At 41.0% G+C, this 27205-nt stretch overlaps 1 protein-coding gene across 1 annotated transcript in view; it reads right to left on the bottom strand.

Annotated features, from left to right (window-relative positions):
• The window catches only part of agmo (alkylglycerol monooxygenase), a 40508-nt gene extending 22835 nt beyond the window's left edge, over window positions 1-17673 (bottom strand). The window contains exons 1-3 of the mRNA XM_020041536.2: window positions 17491-17673; window positions 13920-14050; window positions 13507-13658 (exon numbers count right to left, since the gene is read on the bottom strand). Coding sequence (XP_019897095.2) covers window positions 13507-13658; window positions 13920-14050; window positions 17491-17610 — 403 coding nt within the window. The 5' untranslated portion in view covers window positions 17611-17673. The remainder of the gene's footprint in view (window positions 1-13506; window positions 13659-13919; window positions 14051-17490) is intronic.
• Between the last annotated feature and the right edge of the window lie 9532 nt (window positions 17674-27205).

The following is a 27205-nucleotide window of genomic DNA, read 5'->3' as shown; positions in this document are numbered from 1 at the left end:
CTATAGTGAGAGATCTTTGTCAATAGAGACCACATATAACCTTTCAGATTGGTCAATTGGTGCCTGATGAATAGCGTTTTAAGTGTTTTTCCATTATGGTCGACTTCATGGATTCATGAGGCAAATATTTTTGTTGCAATAAGAGGAACCAATGTCAATAATTTAGGTCAAACAAGGTGAGGCCAAAGTATGTCAAGATGTGTAAAATTGGGCTAGCGGTGTCTAAGATTTCAAAATGGCATGATAATAGCCAACGTGCAGTCACACAGAGACAGATTGAGAGTCCCCCCTCAATTTGATCATTAAAATGGAACAAAAAGCTTGACTGAATTAAATAAGAAAGCGTCCGCAATCATCATTACTAAAACTACTAATAACTAACATTATGTCCCATAGAAAACCTCCGGGGCCTCAGGAGGACGTCAGGATGTTATGACAATGTATAAAACCTTTACGCTACAGCTGTCGACCATCCGGACATGTCCCAGTGCTGCCGTTGACATTCCTCCGCCGTGTTGTGATATTTGCTACATTAGTAACACTATTATGCTTTAGTTTAACATCCAAAGAAACATGCTTGTTAAGTAACACTGGATCTCCGACCTGTTTCCGGACCACCCATGCCTCTGTGCTCTTTGGCAGTGGCGCCCCCCAAACGCTTTGGCTTCATCTACATGGGAATAGAGGAGCCGCGGCTAACTCTGTATCACCAAGCTCCCAAATATGCCTTCTACAACAACATATACATTTCATTATGCTTTAGGATTCTATGAAAAGTGCCACATTTAAACATACAAAACAGTGAAGTCACTCACAACCCATTAAATGCCTGTCCGGGTGCCTAAAATGTACACCGAATACACAAAACCAAAAACAAACAATTAAACTGTGACTGAAGTTGATGTCAAAGTTGGGTTTTCAAAATGTAAGCAGGCACATTTTTGGCCTGCTAAATATCGTAATGTGTACGATGACTACTAACATTCTAACTGGGCTGGTCATCATTCTTTCTCTTTCAAGAGTTCATTCTAAAGTGTTCTTGAAGGTGCTGTGTGGCTCTTTCAGCGTTTACTAAACTGGCGAATTTGATTGAAACCAAAAGCTGTGAAACCCAATAAGTCGAGAGACGCCACCTGAAAAAACACACTGAGTGTATCGTGAAGCTGTGTATGGTGTATATGAAAAGACTGCCATGATCAGTCCTCGAACACCTTAAATCAAATGTCCAAGATGCCGTGGCTAGTCGTCAAAATCAGCAGGCTTTGTCTTTGAGGAATTTCTAAATCCTAGGAGACATCCAACACTCTTCCACCGCTTAAGAAAGAACTGCCTGGACAATTCTCTGTAATGTCAGCAAGCTATAAACTACTGTGAGAGAATGGATTGTTTAGTACAATATTACTTGAAAGGTTCAATGAAATTACTGGACTGAATTTCAAATTTCCATACTTGACAGAATAGAATGTAATCCGGAGTTCCACCACAGGCCTAACAGAAGACGCAGAGAACTGAGAAAGAGAAAAAGAGCCTAGGGAGAAAAAGAGAAAGATACATCGTGTGTAATATCTTAAGTCATTTATGTGAGCTTTTACACTTCCTCCTGTCTAGAGTCCACAGGGGAAGTAGATGAACTGTCCTGTTAAAGAATCACGCAAAAAAAAAGATAATCCAGCCATTGTTCAGATTTTTCAATTTCACTATCCCCTTTTTGTCTGGTTCGAGGGGCCAGTGTGGGCTAAGATTGATGCTGGTGTCACTGGTAGGAAGTACGAACTTGCTAGGCTTCGCTGCAAAGCCATGTCTTCATCCTGCGACTCGGCAGGACACTGCATAGTTTGGCAGGCCGTATTCAGGAGGGAACTCCTTTAATGATGAGAACGAATGCCACAGAGCCCCTTTCCCACCAAGAGCAGAAACGCTGACGACGGCACATCCACGGGTCTCAAGTGGGCCTCTGCTTTTATTATTCTCTGGCGTAAGTAGATAATTATAAGCTAACATGCTAAATGGAACAGAGACAGTCAATGGAAATAATGATAATTACTCTGGTTTTTAGAAATGATTCTGGTGGTGGTAGTGGGTTAAGGTCGAAGAACACTTGTTGTTAAGAACACTTGCTTTGGTACTATAATCAATAATGCTGGTTTTTTTTAAAACCCCAAACTGATCACACTTGTAACCAATTAAATCTCGCATTCAAAACTGATTTTGCATTCATTTTGTTTGTAAACACCCTTCCCCGCAGGTTTTTGGTGAAATGTATTAATGAGTATACTGGTTAAGTCATCAAAACATAGTACAATATTTTTTGGAACAAATACTAACACATATAAATGTCAGTGTATAGCACATACTACAATTCTGACTTCAATTTTTGGCCATGATATCTTTTTTACGGCACAATTCCTATTATAATTTTTCATGCACAGCAGGGAAAATCCAAACATGACATTGGTCACCAGTGATTTCATGACTCAACCAATGTCAACTATTTTAAAGCGGTAATAATCAACTGCGTAAATTACCACCCTCTTTTCAACAAGACCTTTGCCTTTGATGGGCAGGCCCGTGAGTGGTTGAATGCCCTGTCAATCACATGTGTAATGACCTGTTAAGGGCTTTCAGGGTTTGGACACGAGGTTCTTAAATGACGTGCCAACTACAACACAAAAGCCTCTACCCAGGGACAGTCGACTAACTCCCTGCTGTCACTGCAATACTTCATGCTGTCCTCAACCCTGCAACACACACACACTAAACTAAAGTCAGGCCCACTAACAAAATAATTCAGAACGCAGACTAGTCCTGAATCTATATTCTCTATAACAACAGTGACTTGTGACTACATCAAGCACTTCTGATATCTAATAAGTGAACGTTGTGTCTACAATGTCACTTCAAGATTTTTATGAAGTGCTGAAAAAAGTGAATCATCTCTTACTACACGGTACATAACAGTATAAATGCTGTTTTTAGATCGGTGCCCCACTCCGACACGATTTACCATCTCTGTTAACGTTATTAATGACACTTCCAAAACTACGGGGGACGTTTTCTGTTGACCAAAGAGAGCACATGAGGGCAGCATACTCCTGGGCTGGAAGAATGCTTAGATCAGCTCAGTCACTCAGCCCGTCAAGAAGACCAACTTTCCTTCATGCAGCCCAGCCAAGCCCATCCATACACACAAACAGTACATACACAAGCACCCCCCCACCCACACACACTGTCCCTCACGCACACACACACACTCAGACAGTGCACTGAACTCTGTGACCTGCAGGCCATTGTTGATATTAACCCCGAGTCCCAGCGGCGCTCTCAGCCGGGGTATCTCGTAGCGCGGTGAGCCCCCACATCCCGACCGGGTTTGGTTCTTTTGTACGCCCCCCCAACCCTCCAACCTGCACCCGGGGGAAGATTTATGAAGCCCTGGCCATCGGAAGGTTAACCCCTGCCCTGCCGCACGGCCAATAGGAGGAGCTCCTCCTAAAACAATAACATCCAGATCAGCCAAACAGCCCCAGGGACGCCCCAGAAACCCCCGCCCCATTACAGAGTGGCTCAGCAACGGCTCCATCTGTTTGTCTTGACAACTGCTGCTGTCTGCAGAGCTGCAGTACATATAGGCCGCCCCTGGTCAGACACACACACACACACAAATACACACACACACACGTGCGTGAAACCAATGTCAACGTGCTCTTACTAACAGCTTAGCTATCCGACTGACCCACAAAGGGTTCGAAGGAGAAGTCCTCTGATTGCAGACAAACCGCCATCTTTGACATTGTTCCAACCATTTGAGCTATACACCATGAACCAACTGGATAACCTTAGTACCTTACAGTACCTTGCGCTTACAGCACTTTCTTAACTCTGTTACACTCTCATATGTGTATATTATATATATATATATATATATATATATATATATATATATATATATACACACACAGCTCTGGAAAAAATTAAGAGACTACTGCAAAATTATCCGTTTCTCTGGTTTTACTATTCATTGGTATGTATTTGAGTAAATGAACAGTTTTGTTTTATTCTGTAAACTACCGACATTACTCCCAAATTCCAAATACAAATATATTATTTGTGGTAAACAGCAACTGTTCACAATAACCCAAACATTTTTTTTCAGACCTCAAATAATGCAAAGAAAACAAATTCATATTCAATTTTCAACAACAAAATACTAATGTTTTAACTTTAGAAATCAATATTTGTCGTATAACCCTGATTTTAAGTGGTATAACCCAGCTTTCTTGCGTCTTGACATACTCTCCACCAGTCTGTCACATTGCTGTTGGGTGACTTTATACCACTCCTGGCACAAAAATTCAAGTAGTTCAGCTTTATTTGATGGCTTGTGACTATCCATCTTCCTCGTGATCAAATTCCAGAGGTTTTCAATGGGGTTCAGGTCTGGAGATTGGGCCATGACAGGGTCTTGATCTGCTGGTACTCCATCTACAGCTTGATTGACCTGGCTGTGTGGCATGGAGCATTGTCCTGCTGGAAAAAACTATTCTCAGAGTTGGGGAACATTGTTAGAGCAGATGGAAGCAGGTGTTCTTCCAGGATAACCTTGTACTTGGCTTGATTAATGCGTCCTTCACAAGCCAAATCTGCCCGATTCCAGCCTTGCTGAAGCATCCCCAGATCATCACCAATCCTCCACCAAATTCCACAGTGGGTGCGAGACACTGTGGCTTGTAGGTCTCTCCAGCTCTAACCATTAGACGACCAGGTGTTGGGCAAAGCTGAACATTTGACTTGTCAGAGAAGATGACCTTACTTGATTTCTCTACGGTCCAGTCCTTTTTGTCTTTTGCAAACTTCAGCCTGGCTCTTCTTTGCTTCTCACTGAAGAATGCCTTTTTTCTAGCTTTGCACGACTTCAGCCCTGCCCCTAGGAGCCTGTTTCGAACCGTCCTCACCATGCACTTCACCCCAGCTTCTTTTTTTCATTCTTTCTGTAGGTCACATGATGTCATTGAAGTAATTCTACGATTCACCTAATCAGTACCTGATTTAGTAAAATGAGGTGCGCCTGTGTTAGAATTTAACACTGGAATGGAATGGCTGCCATACATGTTTAGATGCTGAATTAAGTAAAATTAGGAGTGGTCTCTTATTCTTTTCCAGTCTCTTATACCGATCAGCCATAACATTATGACCACCTGCCTAATATTGTGTAAGTCCCCCTTTTGCTGCAAAAACAGCCTTGACCTGTCGAGGCATGGACTCCGCTAGACCTCTGAAGGTGTGCTGTGGTATCTGGCACCAAGATGTCAGCAGCAGATCCTTCAAGTCCTGTAAGATGCGAGTTGGGGTCTTCATGGATCGGATCTGTTTGTCCAGCACATCCCACAGATGCTAGTTGTTGTCTCTCTGTTGCGCACTTGTGCAATTGGGCTGTACTCTGCTGGCAATACTCGGCTCTCATTCAGGGTGGTTGCAGTTGGTGGGTGTCCCTTTGGTTGATGCCTGGCAATGTGGGTGGATTGATTTCCTGCCTGTTGGGCCCTGTCCGGGGCCTCCCCCGTGTAGGGCCACAGTGTTGCCGGACCCCCCCGTCTCAGTTCCAAGGTCTTACGCTGCTATACTATTGTGCTGGGGGATTGGGTCAGTTCGCCTTCCCCACTAAGTTTTCTTTCTCCACTATAAATTGTTGTTGATATGAGGAATGCATTTTCTGAATTTTCCCAGTCTCCTCCCATTTTAAACTTGAGGAGGACATGAGGTCCTGGTCCACACCTGCGGAGTACCTGGTTTGGGGGGGCCCATTGCTGTCCCTGTCCCTGTCCTTGTCCATCTAGTCATATTTCTGACCTAGTCTGAATTTAAATAGACTCTGGATTTAGCCCACATGCATTTATTGATTATTCCAATTGGACTCTTAATATCTCACCCGGCACAGCAAGAAGAGGACTGGTCACCCCTCTGAGCCTGGGTCCTCCCTAGGTTTCTTCCTAAATTTCGGCCTTCTTAGGGAGTTTTTCCTAGCCACTGAAATTCAACACTACTCTTATTTGTTCTTTGGGGTTTTAGGCTGGGTGTTTCTGTAAAAGCACTTTGTGACAACTGCTGTTGTAAAAAGGGCTTTATAAATAAATTTGATTTGATTCGATTTTATGATTTGATTTGAGATGCTCGATTGACTGCGGCCACGCAGACCCATACGCAACAAACAGCGATGCACTGTGTGTTCTGACACCTTTCTATCAGTACCAGCATATCTCTTTTTCAGCTATTTGAGCTATAGGAGCTCGTCTGTCAGGCCACATTGGCCAGCCTTTGCTCTCCATGTGCATCAATGAGACTTGGCCACCCATGATCATGTCGCCGGTTCACCGCTTTTCATTCCTTGGACCACTTTTAATAGGTTCTGACCACTGCACACCGGGAACACCCCACAAGGGCTGCAGTTCTGGAGATGCTCTGACCCAGTCATCTTGCCATCACAATTTGGCCCTTGTCAAAGTAACTCAGATCCTTACGCTTGCCCATTTTTCCTGCTTCTAACATATCAACTTTGAGGACAGAATATTCACTTGCTGCCTAATATATCCCACTCACTGACAGGTGCCATGGTAACGAGATCAGCAGTGTTATCCCTGTTTATCCCCGTTATTAACACACATTTGTATGAATAGTAACAAAGTGAAAAAAAACAGATTCCGATAGTAAATAGTAAAAAAGAGTGTAGATTAGATTTGAATGAGCATGCAGAAACTCTGCAGAGAAGTTGAAGTGTCAACTCTTTTAAATTTTTGGTTAATAAGAAACTGTCTTAACTGTTGAGGTTAAAAAGAAAGAGTTGGTAACCAATTCTGATCTGAGGTTAAGGATATCTGGTGAGACTGCTTATGTGTTCTTGGATGAGACTAGCATTTGAATGACAATGGTTAGAGGAGAATAAACAGAACTGTCATCAAGTCAACCCTATCCAATAACACGCTTCCATTTAAACTATATACAACTGAATAGGAATTGTAATAAACATGATTGTCTCTGGAATATGCTGGATCATTTCCTATCAAATTGCTGACTGATTATTAATGTGATAATAATGAAACATGATTGTTAAAATGATTGTAGTCAAATCTGGTGCCCAGTTCAGACAACCAGATGAGGGTAGTTCCTAACTAGTTAATGACCTTATTAGTCAATCAAGTACAAGGTGAGAGCCAAAACCTGCAGACACACGGCCCTCCATGGAACCGGTTCGCCACCTGTGACTTACACCACCGTTCAAGTTTGGGGTCACTTAGAAAATACCTTGTTTTCCATGAAAACATACATCAAATTAGTTTGAATAGGAAATATAGAAAATGAATAGGACATATAGTCATTGACATTATGATTTTTAATTGAAATAATAACTGTGTCCTTCAAACTTTGCTTTCTTCAAAAAATCCTCCATTTGAAGCAATTACAGCCTTGAAGACCTTTGGCATTCTGGTAGTCAATATGGTGATGTAATCTAAAGAGATTTCACCCCATGCTTCCTGAAGCACCTACCACAAGTTGGATTGGCTTGATGGACACTTCTTACATAACATACGGTCAAGCTGCTCCCACAACAGCTCAATAGGGTTGAGATCCGGTGACTGTGCTGGACACTTCATTATAGACAGAATACCAGCTGACTGCTTCTTCCCTAAATAGTTTTTGCATCGTTTGGAGCTGTGCCTTGTTGTAGAAGGAAATTGGCTCCAATCAAGTGCCGTCCACAGGGTATGGCATTGCGTTGCAAAATGGAATGATAGCCTTCCTTCTTCAATATCCCTTTTACCCTGTGCAAATCTCTCACTTCACCATAACCAAAGCACCCCCAGACCATCACATCGCCTACACCATGCTCGGCAGACTGCATCAAATACTCCTCCAGCATCTTTTATTTGGTCTGGGTCTGACAAATGTTGTTCTTTGTGATCCGAACACCTCAAAATTAGATTTGTCTGTCCATAACACTTTTTTCCAATCTTCCTCTGTCCAGTGTCTATGCCCTTTTGCCCATCTTAGTCTTTTCTATTTATATACCAGTCTGAGATATGGCTTCTTTATTGCAACTCTGCCTAGGCCAGCATCCCGGAGACACCTCTTCACAGCTGACATTGAGATTGGTGTTATGCGGGTACTATTTAATGAAGCTGCCACTGTTTTTCAAACTAGACACTTCTATGTGTTTTTCTTCTTGCTCAGTTGTGCACTGTGGCCTCCCACTCCTCTGTCATGTTCTGGAATGGCAGCCATTCATCACAGATACCTGTTTTTTGTGATTATTGACCCTGATCACAGACTCTTATTTAAGTTCCTGCTTGCCCATAGTATCCTGTTTGTCTTTGTCTTTGAGCCCTGAACTGACAACTTTCAGAACAAAGTTCTTTTTTTCTGGACATTTTGTGCCTGTAATTTAACCCACAAAATCTGATTCTGAACATGCTGAACTAGTCTAAAGAAGGCCAGTTTTATTTCTTCTTTAATCACAGTTTTCAGCGGTGCTAACTGTTATGTCTTCACTATAACAATAGTACACTACTGTACAATGAGTGCCATTGGAACGCAGGAGTGATGGTTGTATGCCTATGTAGATATTCCACTGAAGATTAGCTGTTTCCAGCTAAAATAGGCATTTTTCAACATTAACTACGTCTGTAATGTATTTCTGATAAATGTTATGTTATTTTAATGGACATTTTTAATAAGTGACCCCAAACATTTGAACAGTAGTGAAGGTGTTCATGTAGTGAACCAACGTTTTCAAATGAATTACAGTGTGGGTAGTCCACGCAGGGCTGCATGAAGACAAGATATCAATCATTATTGTAAAAGTTGTGTCAAGCTCATGAACTTTCACCACCACCAGGTCAAGTGAAGTTCATACAAGCTTACTGTACAGCATTCCTAGTAAATGTAGGTAATGGGATGACCACAGAAAATGTTAATCTCTTGACTCCAAGTTTACTTCGTTATAGTGGTAACAATAAGTGTGCATGAATCCATTCCTAGTAGGATTTTTCATCATGATGTATGAACCAAAAGTCTGTCGACAGAAATTTATATTTTGGGGGGAAATACCAAGAGGAAAAAATGAAATAGAATTGCGCTCAAAAGTTTGCATACCCTTGGAGAATTGGTAATATATCGGCAATTTGTAAAGAAAACATAAGTGAGCAGGCAAAATACATGTATTTTTTTTTCTTATAGGATTCACATTCAACTGTAGGTCATAACAAAATGTCACAATCATAAAACAAAACATGGTAACAAAGAAAGAAAAAGGAACTGACCCCTGTTCAATAGTCTGGAATAGTTTGTTCTTAATGCTGTGTATTGCCCCTTTAGCATCAATGACAGCATGCCGTCGTTTGTTATAGTTGTCTATGAGGCCCTGAATTCTTGCAGGTGGTATAGCTGCCCATTCGTCTTGGCAAAATGCCTCCAGGTCATGCAAAGTCTTTGGTCTCCTTGCATGAACCGCACGATTGAGATTTCCCCAGAGTGGCTCAATGATATTAAGGTTTTTCTTCTGTAACCACTGGAGGGTCTTTTCTGTTTTTGGAGGGATTTTCTGATGACATGCTGCATTCACCTTGCCATCAATTTTCATAAGATTCCCCATGCCTCTAGAGCTCACACTCCCCCAAAACATCAATGATCCACCACCATGCTTCACAGTGGGGATGGTGTTCCTTTCACTACAAGACCTTGTTGACCCCTCTCCAAACATAGCACTTGTGGTTGTGACCATAAGCTCTATTTGGGTCTTGTCACTCCAAATGAGTGTGCCAGAAGCTGTGAGGCATGTCAAGGTGTTGTCGGGCATATTGAAACCAGGATTTTTTGTGGCATTGGCGCAGTAAAGGCTTCTTTCTGGCTACTTGACCATGCAGCAAAAAAAAAAATCAAGTATCGTCGTATTGTGCTCCTTGAAACAAAAACACAGTCTTTTTCCAGAGCAGCCTGTATTTCTCCTGAGGGTTTTTCTTTGTATCCCAAACAATTCTTCTGGCAGTTTTGCCTGAAATCTTTATTGGTCTACCTCACCTTGGCTTGGTATCAAGAGATCCCTGAATTTTCCACTTCTTATTAAGTGAGTGAACAGTACTGACTGCCATTTGCAAGGCTTTGGATATCTTTTTTCTTTCCTGAACAGACAGATGCTGTGGACAGATGCTTTTGAACGGCCAGATTTGAGGCAATGATAGATGAATGATAGATACTGTAAACAGAAAGGTAGAAGGATTGATGCATAGAATGATTTCAATTGTGGTCGTAATCAACAGTATTTTCGACAAAGGACAAACGTTCACATCATCTGGGCTACACAGTTGATCTAGCATACAGGCTAGCTATAATAACTGACCAGAGGACAGGACGCCATTTCCACAGCAATGGAGTAGGACTCCCCCATTGGATCAGCCATCTTCTCATGCGTGGGAAACGGTTAAATGATGGTCTGTTGATAGAGATATTAAGTTCCAGAGGATTGTAATGCAGTTGCATTACAATCCTCCACTGGCATTCTCAGCATCTCTGGCATTCTCAGCATCTCTGCCGCATGTGTTGTAAGGTGATGTTGATGGAGTTGGCTCACTGACGCTGGTGTTGTCCTTTGATCAGCCTCTCCATAGCGTGGACTTCATACCTTTCCACAGCTAATGTGCAACACCCACTTGGAGGAAGCCTTTGCATCTGTCAGATTTAATGTCTTAGGCATGTTGTCCTACCTGAGGCTTCAAAAGGAGAAAGTTGAGAATAGTGACGGATCAATGAAAGCCGGGTTCTGGAACCGCACCAAAACTGTAATTACTGTGCTGGGGATGTTAGTACTATGTCCTACAATCAGAGACCCTTAATACTGGACTACGATAATAGCGACCAGAGTTGTTCTCTGAGTCTATCCCCACACATAAAGATGAACACAACATGTTTAGAGGCATCAACACTGGGTTTGTGAGCAGCTTCTTAATTGTGAACTTGTTTATATCACTGGCATTTCAAACCCTGCTCCAGATCTCTTTCAGATCTAATTCCAAGTGGTTTAAAGTCCATATTGCCCTGGCATGACGTTTGAGTCCCAGGTAAACAGTAGCTGTGTTTCTAAACAAGTGTAACTGGTTAAACCAACAGACTGTATGACAGAAATGCTAAAGCCTTGGCCTCTGTCAGCACTAACCTGCGTGATCAAGCATTTATTGCTCAACAAGTGTTCTCTGCTTTTCCTGTATAGAAAACATGTAAACAAAGCTACCAAGGAGATTTATTATCGTCAACTGAAGGTTGTTAACCTCTACTGAGCAGGTTTTTATCATGGTATATAAAGGTCAATAACCATCCTCTCCCACTAAGTGTTTTTTAGTGGTAGGTTACATAAATGATGTACCAGCAGCAATTTGGCCTATTTTACCTTATTTGTAGATTCACCATGGTGATTGATCTCCATACCATTTCGCATTTCCTTTGTAGTGCAATGAGGTGATTGCACATGTTATCGTCATTCTTTCCATTGATTAAAATGGCATTAAGTAATTATTCCTGCGATATCTTGGTTTATTTGGTAAGGTGTTTTTTGCCTCAACTTTTTCCACATACTTTCATTTTCTTCTCATGCTTTTGACTTATTGGTGATGGAATGTTGTGGGGTCACAGTCAATTATCTTCTGCCTGACCACTAGACTGCACAGTTAGAAGGACAGAAGCTTTTCCCCTTATCTAGCAGACAGAGCAGGTTCCCTCCGCACAGTAGAAGGACCTACTCTGTCTTGATTCACTCAGGCCGGGAGGTCAACATGTTCAGCCAATTTTTGATCTCTGGCTAATTCCAACATAGTGTTTGACCAGTGCAGTTGTAATTTCCGAATTTGATGTTTTTTTGACTAAATGAATGCTTATGGTCCATGGTAAACATGTATCAAGTTGTACCAAATGTGAAAGCTATAAATTACATTTCACATTTAGCTGCATCGACGGAGCATGCAAAACTGTTTCAACAATCCTGTCCTCTCAAAACACATCTCCTATAAATCTCAATACCGTGAGATTAAAAACTGAAATTACAATAGAAAGCTGTGAAAAAGGCAGATTGACGTTCTCCACAGGGAAATACCAAGCGTAATTAGAAGAACTGTAAAATATGAATGTGGATTTGAACAGTTTTATGACCATTTCATAGTTTCCCCTCATGTCATCCACTTGAAAGGACGGTCTCATTATAAACTGAATGGAAAGTGCTTTGAAAGTTTAAAACTCAGCCTTTCTTTGCTGATGCCATCTTTATTGAGAAGACATTACTTGCCCTTGCTCTGGGCAGCCAGTTTGCTCTTGGGGATAGCAACACAGAAACAGCATGATCATAGTCCTCAGGCATTTAGGCCGTGAGGCTGTCCGTCTCTTCTTTTTGACAGAGGAAATACAGAGTAAAGTGAATGGCAAAGTCAGTGCTTGGTAATGGTTCAACAGGAGGGACTGTCACAGAGGAGCTGTGGGGAAGCATTGTGAAAACAGGAGGTTTTTAACTGCTACTCCAGCCTTTTTTTCCAACAGAGAACAAGGCATAGTGTTCTGGGGCTTTGAATAATCCATGAAATAGAATAGTCGTAGTCACGGCCATCCCATGATTTCCTCACCGGGGACTTTCCTTTCTAGATAGTTCTGTCATTTTAACCCCTGTGCCATGTTCCATTCATAAACTATGTTTTCTCATAGGGTTTTACCCTGTCGCCTAGCTCTTCCAGTAGTCCAGCCTGTGCTCACCGTTATAGCTCAACACGTATTTCAACTGCCAGGCTCCACTGCCCTCAGCCCTAACTGGCACTCCTTGAAGAATACATTCTTCACAGATGCTTGCATCCTTTTAGCCAAACTCTCACTTGTAGACAACATGGTGAAGCACCTTATAGTCTGCATTAGTGATCGTGTTTACAGTTGTGCTCGTAAGTTTGCCTACCCTGGCAAAACGTGTGAAATTTTGGCATTGATTTTGAAATGATGACTTATAACCGAAATCACCCAAATGGCCCTGATCAAAAGTTTCCATACCCTTGAATCTTTGGCCTTGTTACGGACACACAAATTCACACACACAGCTGAAAATGGAAATTAAAGGTGAATGTCCCACACCTGTGGCTTTTTAAATTGCAATTAGTGTCAATGGTCAGTGAGTTTGTAAGCTCTCACGTGGATGCACTGACCAGGCTAGATACTGAGTCATGGGGAGCAGAAAATAACTGTCAAAAGACCTGCGTATCAAGTTAATGGAACTTTATAAAGATGGAGAAGGATATAAAGATATCCAAAGCCTTGCAAATGCCATTCAGTAGTGTTCACTAGTTAATTACGAAGTGGAAAATTCTGGGATCTCTTGATACCAAGCCAACGTCTCATTGATTTCATTACACTGCTAAATCAAGCACACCTGAAATATTAAATGTTGGATGTATATTTGACCCAAGGTCAGGGGTTAAACCTGGTAAATGACCATACCATGAGCAAAGCGATGGACCCAGTAGTAGCCGAAGTCCACCCCTAGGAACGCCAGCCACCATGTCCAGGCAGAGTCCCAGGGCAGCTCTAGCAGATGGAAGTTGTTCCACACGTAGATGTAACCAGTTACTTCGATACTTCTTGCAAAAAGCCTGGAAAAACATTCCAGATCTGTTCAGATCCATGGCTAGTCTACACATAGATAAACTCATGACACAGCACATTAAGGAGCTCAGTTAACAGTACAGCATACAAATAAACACTGTACAAATAGAAGCCATACTCAACGTGGTCTTGAGCAAGGCTCTTTTACCTAATCCTGGACTAAAAAGATAGTCTATGGAGATTCTCCATTGATGATCATTATTGTTTAAGACTAGGTTAAGGTGTAGTTAAAGTTGTGGTATTCTCACGCAGGCATTCGGGATATGATACCAGCTGACAATGAGGTGACAAAGTCACCAAAGTCAGCCACTGGTGCGTCATCCTTCAGCAGGCTCACCACCAACTCAACAGCCATCAAGCCAATGAAGAACGGAGTGGCCTGCAGACACAATGAGGAGAACCATGAATTTATCTGCAAGCGTGATAAAAACACTGACAGTTTTTTGTCTTCACTGTTGTCCCAATATAAATCTCCAACTTGGAAAAGGAACAAGAGTACCAAATAGGCTTTCATGTCTTATGACAGCAGATGTTTCCATGATGGCACTATAGTGAAGCTACACAGGTGACCTAAGCCACTGCCTCCCTGGCACATGCACATGCACAACTGGAGCATAGATTTGAATCCCGCCCATTGCTCTTTTCGCTAATTAATCTCTATCTTCTCCCACTGTCTCTATTAAAATATATAAAAATATGTTTAGGAATTAGGGTTCGTTAGGTTAGGATGTAAGGTTTAGGTTTACAGGTTGGTGGTAGGTTTTAGTTTAGGACTTAGGAAATGTCAATACATTTTTGTCCACAGCAAGTTCTCACAAATATGGTAAAACACAACTTTGTGTATGTGTGTGTGCATGCATGTGTGTGCGTGTGTGTGTTGGGGCGGGTGAGAGGATCACGAGGGACATGCGATCACACGCTACACTCCAACATCTGGCAGAGGACTGACAGACTGCAGCTAACAAATGGGCTCAGAGTGCTAGCGCTCTCCCCCCAAAGCCACTGAGTGAGAGAGAAAGATTATCATTTTGGATTCTGGCCTGAACATTCTGTCTTTTTCTCAAGTCCAGGGTATTGTTTTACCTCCTCAAGGCTGTATTGTTTTCTGGACAGCTTTCCACAACGGGAAATCATTTTGGGGGGAAGGCACGGTTCCTCATGGTTAAGGTAGAACATGTTCTTCCAATGCCAGGATTGAAGCTTTGATTCCCATGGTGGAACAGACAGAAAAAAAATACAGCACAAGCACTCACAACTATTCATTGCTCTGTATGAGAGCATTCGCTAAATAAAAAAACAGGTACAGTGGGGAAAACAAGTATTTGATACACTGCCGATTTTGCAGGTTTTCCCACTTACAAATCATGTGTATGTCATTTTTATCATAGGTACTCTTCAACTGTGAGTGACAGAATCTAAAACAAAAATCCAGAGAATCACATTGCATGATTTTTAAGTAATTAATTTGCATTTTATTGCATGACATCATTATTTGATACATCAGAGGAGCAGAACTTAATATTTGGTACAGAAACCTTTGTTTACAATTACAGAGATCATACGTTTCCTGTAGTTCTTCACCAGGTTTGCACACACTGCAGCAGGGATTTTGGCCCACTCCTCCATACAGACCTTCTCCAGATCCTTCAGGTTTCGGGGCTGTCGCTGGGCAATATGGACTTTCAGCTCCCTCCAAAGATTTTCTATTGGGTTCATGTCTGGAGACTGGCTAGGCCACTCCAGGACCTTGAGATGCTTCTTACGGAGCCACTCCTTAGTTGCCCTGGCTTTGTGTTTTGGGTCGTTGTCATGCTGGAAGACCTAGCCACGACCCATCTTCAATGCTCTTACAGAGGGAAGGAGGTTGTTGGCTCAGATCTCGCGATACATGGCCCCATCCATCCTCCCCTCAATACGGTGCAGTCGTCCTGTCCCGTTTACAGAAAAGCATTCCCAAAGAATGATGTTTCCACCTCCATGCTTGTTGGGATGGTGTTCTTGGGGTTGTACTCATCCTTCTTCTTCCTCCAAACACGGCGAGTGGAGTCTCATCAGACCACATGACCTTCTCCCATTCCTCCTCTGGATCATCCAGATGGTCATTGGCAAACTTCAGACGGGCCTGGTCTGTGAGAGCCGGAATTCTTACTGGTTGGTAGGTGATCAAATACTTATGTCATGCAATAAAATGCAAATGAATTATAAAAAAATCATACAATGTGATCTTCTGGATTTTTGTTTTAGATTCTGTCTCTCACAGTTGAAGTGTACCTATGATAAAAATTACAGACCTCTACATGCTTTGTAAGTAGGAAAACCTGCAAAATCGGCAGTGTATCAAATACTTGTTCTCCCCACTGTATATTAGTTCCACATACCTTTGGCTATTTAGGACTTCTGTGAATTGATTTTTCTTAGTGTGTATTTGACCTTCACAAACGCTATGTTTACTCTGGCATTTTACGCCAAACAATTGAACAAATGAAAACAAGTCTTATTGAGGCTATAACATACTTTGGGCTTACATAATATTATCAAGGGGATCTTTAATAGTTTAACATACATTTCTGTTTCTGGACATAGATCTTGTGAGACAAATGCCATTTGTGTAACAGATGTTGGTATTTTGCCAAATAGGGATTGTGGATGAGTGATGTTAGTATGTGAAAGGGAAAAGACAAACACAGTACATTTTTGTTGTGAAGTAGTGGCTAGAATTCATTTAATTGAAATTAGTACATATCCCAACTGGATAATCAATGAGACTTGGCCAGGAATTAAATTGTACCTAATGTTTTACAGTTCCTGTTTAAAGACTAACTAAAGAGACCAACTATATTTACTGCCTTAAAACAGCATTCCACGTTTGATTCTTTCTATTCACACAATCCAGCGCTATTGCATTTGGGTCAATACCTAGTTTCATAAAGGTAGTTCAACTTTTGTTTTAAAGTTTTGACAATTAAATTCTCACACAGATGTAAGGTCTTAAAGTGATGACAAACAGCAAACAACATCAAGACAGGCGTGACACATGGCAGACATCCTATTAAATTCTGACATGCAGTAAATAAGGTTTCCATGACAGTACGCTGGATAAGACACATTATGCTGCTGGTCTGATCCTAGTATTTTTCTCTTTTCAGAAAGTGTTTATAGACGCCTGTTAAAATGTGTGGTTTATCCCTTAAATAACAAACATGTGTTGGTTTTAAGAAGCCATTAAACCTTTATGATGCAGTCAGATGCCACAATAAAAAGTTGACTATTGATGGGTTTGCTGTGTTTGAGTCAAGACCTAACCTAAAGAAGCGAACGCTCAAAATTTGACAAAGAATATTGTCCATAAAATGCCTGACAGGACAGAAAAGAACACACCTCCCCATACCGTGTAATATGAAATAAACGCGCAACACTGCGATTATATCAGAAAACTATTGTCATTTCATATTTTTATATGAACCATAGGAAATTGACAACATTCATGTCCATATATAACGTAAACGATAATAACAAATAAACTTCCACATTGTATATCTATATCTAACCCATAAAATATTTTTAGGCAAGGCAGAAGAAACAAAGTCCTGTAGACGTCGTCCTCAATACTTCCCTTCTTTAATAGTTCCCAAGTTGTTGTAACAATTTATGTGAATATTTACATAGGTGCAGTATATCATATAATGGTACATTTGTATACTTTAATGGGCAGAGTTTAGATTAAGTTGTAAACAATTTACACTTGTATTGACTGAGCTGCAAGTCGACGGTTAAAAATCGCATAACACAAACCTCAAGCATTTTCAACTACAAACTGACCTGTTGCACGTATAGTGGGACATCTTCCACATGTTCGAAAGATGACTCGTTTGGTGTGACCATGTAAAACATAGACCGGATACCTTTGGTCAAATAGATTGGATCCATGACTTGCGACATTACGCGTCTTCAATACCGCTAGGCAAGTTACGTTAAACTGGTCTGGGAGTGGGGACTTTATCTATAGACTTATCATACCTTTGAACTGAGTTGGCGATAAATTAACTGGTGTCTATTTATAGCGACAAGAGACAGTTTCGTTTGCAAAACATTTTCGAACTTACAGATAGAAATGTCCTGAATACAGATGGTATTCTATGTGGAGAGGTATGTTTATTCAACATTTAATATTTGTATCTGAAAATTATAACATTCCGTTCCTGCATAACCCTAGTCTTTTTGGGAGGATGCAAATTGCTCGAAAAGTATGCAGATTTTAATCAGATTTCCTTTAATGAAACATATTTTGCTATGGGACTAGAGACTGAGTGTCAAGCTCCTCCACATCCGCCTCCTCATGGCCTGGTCCGGTCTCTTCCTCTCTCCTGTCTGTCTGTGTATGTTTGGGCGCCGGATCCGGCCCCCTGTAATCCAGTTCTTGCTTTCCTCCACTGCCCCTCAATTCTCCTCACCTGCAGTTCATTCCCTCGTCAGCTTGCCATCAAACACCCTGGTTTCCGTCCGCCCGGCGCTAGATCGTTTTTAATCACTACTCGGGAGTAACGTTCACAGCCACTCCAACCCATAGTTTGAGTAAACCCGTTGCATTTGTTCCTCCCTACTAACCTTGTTTCTCCTCTGTTCCAAGGTCCACCTTACCCGGGCTTCAAAACCGTCCACCTGCCAGCCCACCTGCTCTGCCTATCTGCCCAGCCCTCACCCCTCTTGCCCTGCCTATCTGCCCAGCCCTCACCCCTCTTGCCCTGCCTATCTGCCCAGCCCTCACCCCTCTTGCCCTGCCTATCTGCCCAGCCCTCACCCCTCCGGCCAGACCTCAGTCCTTCCAATCCAGCCTCCATTAAAACACCCCTTGAGTTTCACTGCTTGTGTCTGTTGTTGTGTGCTTGGGCCCACTCGCGGCTGCCCGTAACACAGAGTTTGTCAGTTTTACTGCAGTTTGCTGTTGCTGAGCACTTGTCTTGTACCTTCAAAACTCTGCAACCTTCTACATTTCTCCAATGTCGATCCATTCCTCATGCACACTCCACTGGCTTTCAGTTGAAACCTGCATCCATTCCAAATATGGTGCGTACCTACAGAGCAGCACAACAAAATGCCCCTCCCTAACCGCAGGCAAAGTGGAGGTCATAAAAGCACTTTGTTCTGCTGCCTCAGCCTCTTGGCATTCCCACAGGAGGTAGGACAGGTCTCGCTCAGGCCTGTCAAAGTTGTACTCCTTCATGGTACCCAAAAGGCAGAACTTTATAAAGGCAGAACAAAAGGCAGTACACAAAAGGCAGATTTTTTGGGGGATTTATGCAGCTGCAAAATACACTTAAGAGGCCCACTTAAGCATTTACTATGCAGACAAATACTTTGACTACTTATTGAAGGTGGGTTTGGACACCAGGGCTTAATCTGCCCTGGTGTCCTATCCAGCCTGTCAGTTTACACTAACCCATCTTTTGACCAATTTGATTTGCTCCAATGTGAATAATTAAATAAGGATAACAATAAGACATGTACATGTGTTAATTACAGGTGATTATAATCACAGGTGATCATAGTGTAGTGTAAATGTTTTTCAGTGCCTTTACTGCCATGATGTGCATTGTTTAATCATACAGTTGTATTCTATAGGGCAATCTGTCTGACCTTTCTGTTAGTCCATATGTGTTGTTTATTCTTTCGTTGTATGCGCTAGGGCAAGCTGTTTGACCATTCTGTTATCATGGGTATGCTTTTTATGGACTGTATCAAATGTATCTTTTTATTTTACTTAGAAATTCATTTTTAAAGGGGCACTCCTATTGAAAATAAACCTATTTCTAGCTAAAACATCATCGATTTAAAATGTTTTCTGAGTGGCATGTTACAGTAGTGGAGCCTGTAAAAACAGGGCAGTGCATCCGCCTCCACAAATGACCAGCTGCATCCTGGAACCTCATTTTGATGGGGATTCTGATTGGTAGTGATCTGTCTGACAGGAAGAATTCACTTTAAGAAAAGGAGTTATCACTATTTTAAAACAGTGTGTTTTTTTATATCATGTCCACCTTTAGAATGTAAGCCATTATTACATAGGCCTAATGCTTTTATGATGTTTCTGGTAAGGTGTGTCTCATCGGATCATTTGTGTAGACATACGAGAGCTGTCAATGTCAAATCTAGATTCGAGGCTGTGCATGTGCCTTTAGAGTCTGCCATTGGTGTGTGTCAACAGGTGGACCAAAGGGGTGTCAGTAAAAACCAGGTGACTTGTAACTGATAAAACCAATTATTTTGATGCCTTCAATCACCACAATATCTCTTTGAGAAAACGTCCATAACCACCACAAAGGAATGACAAATAACTTATAATCTAGTAAGTATGCATGAATAATCTGGTGTTAATGATAAAGGTTATTTACCTGAGTTTATTCATACAGAAGGGAGTTGATGTTTTTACTAGCTACCAACTGGAAAATAGAGCCAGGTCTGCTGCAGTGACTTTTTGGTGATCTTACAGATGTTTTTATCTAACATTAATCTCTGGGGTCATTCATAAAGTAAAGAATACCGCCCAGGTGCCACTACATAGATCAGTACAAGAAACCTTGATAATTATCTCTAAACTGTCTTGGATTGCAAAAATTCTGGACACATTTGTAAATATCACAAAAACATAATAATGTCTGGTCTTAGACCTGGGTTAAGTTCTTTTAGAGCCACAACTTTGTTGTTCTATTGATATGTCAAAGGCTATCAATACAATTTATTGTTTCAGAATTACCTCATGATCCCAGCTTATTCAGTTTTTAGTCCTCAGTCGCTTTGGTGCGTTTCTCAGATCACAATTGAAATTCTCGAAAAAAAATTTCCATTGCTTTGGTACATTCATGCAATTAATTGTTAAATTGTCAGCTTTTTCCTACATTATCAATTGCTTATGTCATGTTGATCAAAATATATTATACTGGTTTTCTGTTGAATAGTCTTCCCTACCAAAACATCTAGGCATTAGTTCATTGAATAAGTCATTAAATGCAAAATGGTTGACAGTTAATCTGTCAATCATGCAGCTCCGGAAAAAATTAAGAGACCACTGCACCTTTTTCTTTCCTTTCCAAAAAAGTTGAAAAGGAAGGTTTCAATTTGCTGTGGTCTCTTAATTTTAACCCTTCTGTTCCTCACTCAAAACCTTCCTTTCTTACTTTTTTGGAAAGGAAAGGAAAGAAAAAGGTGTGGTGTTCTCTTTTTCCGGAGCTGTATTTTCCATACTCAGCCACATACTTAGATGACCCTGCAGGCTGTCATGGACGCAGCATGTGAGGACATCACAGCAGATACCTGCAGAGGTTGGATAAGACACTGCAAGAGATTATTTCCACGCTGCATTGCAAGGGAATGTATCTGTTGTGATGTGGATGAGAATCTGTGGCTCGACAGGCCAGGACGCCAGGAGGTGTAGAAAGACTGCAATGTAATTCCCCATACAGTGTTGCATGTACAGTTCTGCCCGAGTGGTGTTTCCTATGTTTAACTAGCTCATGCTGTATTTTTTTCCTTTTTGCTGTAAAAGAGTCTTGTCTTTTTCTTTTCTGTATCGCAATGACATTGTACTGTAATTTGTTGACAGCCCAACATAAAAAGCATAAATGTGAATCCTTTCCAATCTGTTGCAATCAATATCCCACATACAGTAATGTGTAACTTTGTACTGTTGACACTGTGCCGCCTTGTGCATTTCCAATCATTGTCATCAAAACCAGAGGCATAGTTTACATCAGAAAATAATTACTGTGTACACTGTTATATTGACAACATAGCTAAGCATTTTGTCTAACTTGTTTGTGAACAATGACACAAGGACTTATCATTCTGATGGCACTGATATGTTCACTCACATAAATATTTACTTTTGAGAGATAAACTAAGGATGTTGAGCAAGTTCCAGGCTTTTGCAGGTAATCAATTGTGTGGTGCTGTTTGTACGAATTGTTTCGAGAAATGCACTTGCTGGTTTGCAAATGTTAAGGATGATTTGAGAAATGTACCGAAGCGACTGAGAAAAGCTTAAGCAAACATTGCAGGGTGTTTGTCATGTTCTACAGGCTACTTTTATGTCAGTGCAGGCATTTCAAATGTTTGTTAAATGATCTTTCCACCATTAAATGTGATTGATTTTCTTAACGTGTGTGTGACTCATATCTGTGTGTTTCAGTATGTTTTTTGTTTTTCTTTCCTATTTCTGTAGGACAGAGCTCAACTGTGAAGAGATACGAAACTCAGATGAACTTCCCTTTATAAATAAAAGTAAAATGAATAAAAAGTCAAAGGAAGCCAGTATGAGTCTAAAAAATCCTGAAAAGGTTGACTAGAAACATAGCCAAAACCTAAAGCTTACTAAAAATAACAGTTTGAAACGTGATAAAAAAGGTAAACACTGGTAAACTCAGGCGGGTTGGACAAGGAATGACCTCTAGAGTGGATTAAAAACAATTAGGAACAGGAGGTACTGTAGGCATGGATTTGTACTATCCACCGAAGACTTCCCAGCTGAACTACAGAGGCAACACTGCAAGCTGAAACCACAAGTCATCCTCAAAAACTAGATGGCCAGGTTATCGTCTGCTAAAAAGTACCTACAAGAACCTAAAAGGTTATGGAATATGTGAACAGATGAGGAAAAGATTAACATGAACCACAACATTGGCAAGAGACAGCATACCACTTCATGTGTGAAATGCGGTAAAAGGAGTATCATGGTGTGGACATGTATGGCTGACACTGGAACTGGCTCACTGATCTAATGAAGATGTAACCGCCAACAGAGTACAGTCTGAAGAACACAGAATCCTCTTGTTTGATAAAGTACAAGCAAATGCCTTCAATCTCAGTAGATGGCACTTCATCATATAGGAAGACAATGACCCCAAACACCCTGTCATAACGACTAGGCAGTTTTTCGGGGCCAAGAAGTCCAATATTTTCAATGGCCTTGTTAATCTCCAGATTCATCTGCAAGAGAAAACACTGAGTTTCTGATGAGGTCAATGGTTTACAGAGTTCAGACAGTTATTGCATGTAAAGATCTGTGATCAAATAGTAAACATGTGATTTATTTGGACATAATATTAATCTGTCCCTTTACATTTGGAAATTCTTTAATTTCAAAATTAAATAAATGTTTTCTGTGAAGAACCAAAGAAAAACAACATTATTCACTGTCTCAGTATATTAAATTTTGGTAGGTGCATTGTGGATATAATAAGTTTATCATGTTTGAGTGTTCATTTTGCTTTTGGACCAAACTCAAGTTTCTTTTCTCCAAACTACTGTTCAAAAACCAATTAGAATGCATGCTCACATGTGGTGAAAGAAGAGATCAAGTCTCGAAATTATTCAAAACATGATTTTGTAATAGAATATGATCCTTTTGTAGGTCTTCTGTGAGGCTTTGGCAGAAGTCCCAAGTCCCACCACTGCCCTGAGGAAAAGGTGAATTAGGCATGCACCCCATAAAACATCCACTACACTAATGTTTAATTCATGGTAGCTCCGCTCACAGTATAAGCACACATTATCCTGAATTAATGTGGATGGGAGGCTTTGTGAAGTTATTCAACCCAACATGAGATCTATTCACCTCTGGTTTGACTTCATTTGAACTGAGAAGCATTTTAGTAGAACCAGTGTTCTGACAATATTAATTTCAGTTTTGTTTACAAGTGTCATTCAGACAGAACAAAATGTTCTAGAAGGACTGTCACAAATGTTTATTACTACCTGAAAATAGCTGGCAATAGAAAGAAGTTGACAAATAACATTTTACCAGCAGCAGTCAGACAACATGAACAAATACTAAAGGAAGTACCAGGAGTCTACCGTAATAAGAAGGCAGTTTTTTCTCACACTGTTCTCTTCCAAACCAAAATGTTGATGTCCTGATACGCATGACTTTAACTTCGGTGAACCAATCGCTAAGTTTCAAAGAGGTGATAACTATCCAGCTAAATTGTTTATGTTTATGAGAAGGGGGAATGAAATGTAACATTAGCTGTGTGGACAAACGGGTAGAAGTCACATTTTCTTTAGATATGTTTTTGTGCATTTAATGCTTTGATTGATCGCGAAGGTGGGAAATACCAAAACCAGACACATATCCAAAAGCAATAATTGTGCAAAAAACATTAAAAAAAACATATCAGTTCTAATAGTGTGCCCATCCATCTAGTGTTTCATTTCATTTTAGAGTTTCCACTTTATGGCACAAAACAATCTATATTGGAGGTCACTCGATCATCAGTGGTGTAATTCTACATAATAATTTACATGACACTTCATTTGACATTGGCATCTACAGCCAAATTAGTGGAGGAAGAGTTTTGGACTGGAATCAATGCATAGATGCAAAAACAAGTTGACTAGCTACTTATCTGTGTCCTTGGTCCACATGTAGTATTTTCATTGGCTACATCAGGTAGTCTATATGACACATACACCGATCAGCCATAACATTATGACCACCTGCCTAATATTATGTAGGTCCTCCTTTTGCCACCAGAACAGCCCTGACCCATTGAGGCATGGACTCCACTAGACCTCTGAAGGTGTGCTGTGGTATCTGGCACCAAGACGTTTGCAGCAGATCCTTCAAGTCCTGTAAGTTGTGAGGTGGGGCCTCCATGTATCGGACCTGTTTGTCCAGCACATCCCACAGATGCTTGATTGGATTGAGATCTAGGGAATTTGACACCTTGAATTCGTTATTGTGTTCCTCAAATTATTCCTCAGCAATTTTTGCTTTGTGGCAGGGCGCATTATCCTGCTGAAAGAGGCCAATGCCATCAGGGAATACCGTTGCCATAAAAGGGTGCACATGGTCTGCAACAATGCTTAGGTAGGTGGTACGTGTCAAAGTAACATCCACATGAATGGCAGGACCCAAGGTTTCCCAGTAGAACATTGTCCAAAGCATCCCACTGCCTCCTCTAGCTTGCCTTCTTCCCATAGTGCATCCTGGTGCCATATGTTCTCCAGGTAAACAACACACACGCACCCGGCCATCCACGTGATATAAAAGGAAATGTGATTCATCAGACCAGGCCACCTTTTTTCATTGCTCCGTGGTCCAGTTCTGATGCTCACATGCCCATTGTAGGCGCTCTTCAGCAGTGGACAGGGGTCAGCATGGGCACCCTGACTGGTGTTCAGCTACACAGTCCCATACACAACAAACTGCGATGCACTGTGTGTTCTGACACCTTTCTATCTGTATCAGCATTCACTTTTTCAGCAATTTGAGCTACAGTGGCTCGTCTGTTGGATCAGACCACATGGGCCAGCCTTCACTCCCTGTGTGCATCAGTGAGCCTTGACCACCCATGACCCGGTCACCGGTTCACCGCTTTTCCTTCTTTGGACCACTTTTGATAGGTACTGACCACTACAAGCCAGGAACACCCCACAAGGGCTGCAGCTTTAGAGATGCTCTGACCCAATCGTGTAGCAATCACAATTTGGCCCTTGTCAAAGTCGCTCAGATCCTTATGCTGGCCCATTTTTCCTGCTTCTAATACATCAACTTTGAGGACAGAATGTTCACTTGCTGCCTAATATATCCCACCCACTGACAGGTGCCATGATAATGAGATTGTCAGTGTTATTCACTTATCAGTGTTATTCACTTGTCAGTGTTATTCACTTATCAGTGTTATTCACTTGTCAGTGTTATTTACTTATCATAATGTTATGGCTGATCGATGTATTTGGCAACATAAAGCAACATTTATATGTTTAAGCGTTAATATTGGCCAGGCATTAGGACCATGCGGACAACTTGGAGCAGGCGGGAAGGCTGTTTGTTTGGTTAGCTGGCTTCAGCAAATTGAGGCAACTGCATATATTAGTGCAGTGAACAGTGCAATTGTTTCGTTCTAAGGTGGACGATGGTGCACAAGTTAAATGTGGTGTGAGTTCTCATGAACTTGAACTAAATGCAATAATACTGGCACTAAACTACTCTGTATACTAATATATTGCAGTGTAATGTGTCTACAGAATGTCATAGGTTCCCAATTGACTTGGGTAGAAGGCGTTGCAGCTGTCAACATAATGGCTGGAGTCATGCATAGCATTTACAAGACATATCAACATTGCAATTATTAAGGTGAAGAAACAAGGTTTTTAGTTGAAGCAATACTTTAATATGAATTACAATAAAAACCAATAATACCTATAATACTTCTATGTTTGATTATTCACTTTTATTGCAGGCTTGAATTAGTTAGCCAATTCAATGAATCAGTGGATGACAAGTTGTAGATAAGGACTTTAAAAAAGTAACAGTACTTCTGCAGCATAGTTCACAACATTCAATTCTTGTGTCCTTTTCACTGCCCTGTGAACTTGAACGTCAGACTCTAGTAAGTTGATCTGTCTCAGGTTGATTTAGCTCTGTCAGTGGTGCTGAAAATCAGATTATGCTGCCAATTCATTTAAAAAGGGGTCAACCCTTTATTTTCTATTTTACCTGAAGAAATGTCTCTTTCAGTAATAAAGGTTGCCGATGTAAAGGCTTTGTCAAGTAACAATTTTTAATTCAAGGTGCATGCCTTCTTATATGTAATCAATTGTCTTTTTAATTTGATATTCTCTTCTTACTAATTGTTTTTAATATTAGACAGACATACTCATACTATTTTTGGAGTTGGATGACACTTGTTCATTAATTGCCATAGTCATAAACTGACCCCATTTTGTAGGTATTTAATTTTACAATTACAGTTGTACTCAAAGGTTTGCATACCCTTGGAGAATTAGTAATATATGTACCATTTGTAAAAAAAACATGAGTGAGCAGGCAAAACACGTCTTTTATTCCTTATGGGTTTCACATTCAACTGTAGATTATAACAGAATGGCACAATCCTAAAACAAAACATGGCAACAAAGAAAAAAATAAACTGACCCCTGTTCAAATGTCTGCATACCATTAATTCTTAATACTGTGCATTGCCCCCTTTAGCATCAATGACAGTGTGTAGTTTTTTGTAATAGTTGTCTATGAGGTCCTGAATTCTTGCAGGTGGTATAGCTGCCCATTCGTCTTGGCATAATGCCTCCAGGTCATACAAAGTCATTGGTCGTCTTGCGTGAACCGCAGGTTTGAGATCTCCCCAGAGTGGCTCAATGATACTTAAGTCAGGAGACTGTGATGGCTACTCCAGAACCTTCACCTTTTTCTGCTGTAACCGCTGGAGGGGTTCAACTTGGGCTTGTGCTTAGGGTAATTGTCGTGCTGGAAAGTCCAAGAGCGTCCCATGTGCAGCTTTCGTGCAGAAGAATGCAAATTGTCTGCCAGTATTTTCTGATAACATGCTGCATTCATCTTGCCATCAACTTTCACAAGATTCCCCATGACTTTAGAGCTCACAAACTCCCAAAACATCAATGATCCACCACCATGCTTCACAGTGGGGATGGTGTTCCTTTCACTACAAGACCTTGTTGACCCCTCTCCAAACATAGCACTTAGGGTTGTGACCATAAAGCTCTATTTTGGTCTCATCAC

Source organism: Esox lucius, chromosome 20 (assembly GCF_011004845.1).
Source record: "Esox lucius isolate fEsoLuc1 chromosome 20, fEsoLuc1.pri, whole genome shotgun sequence".
Lineage (NCBI taxonomy): Eukaryota > Metazoa > Chordata > Actinopteri > Esociformes > Esocidae > Esox > Esox lucius.
This window is presented reverse-complemented; position numbering and strand designations above follow the sequence as displayed.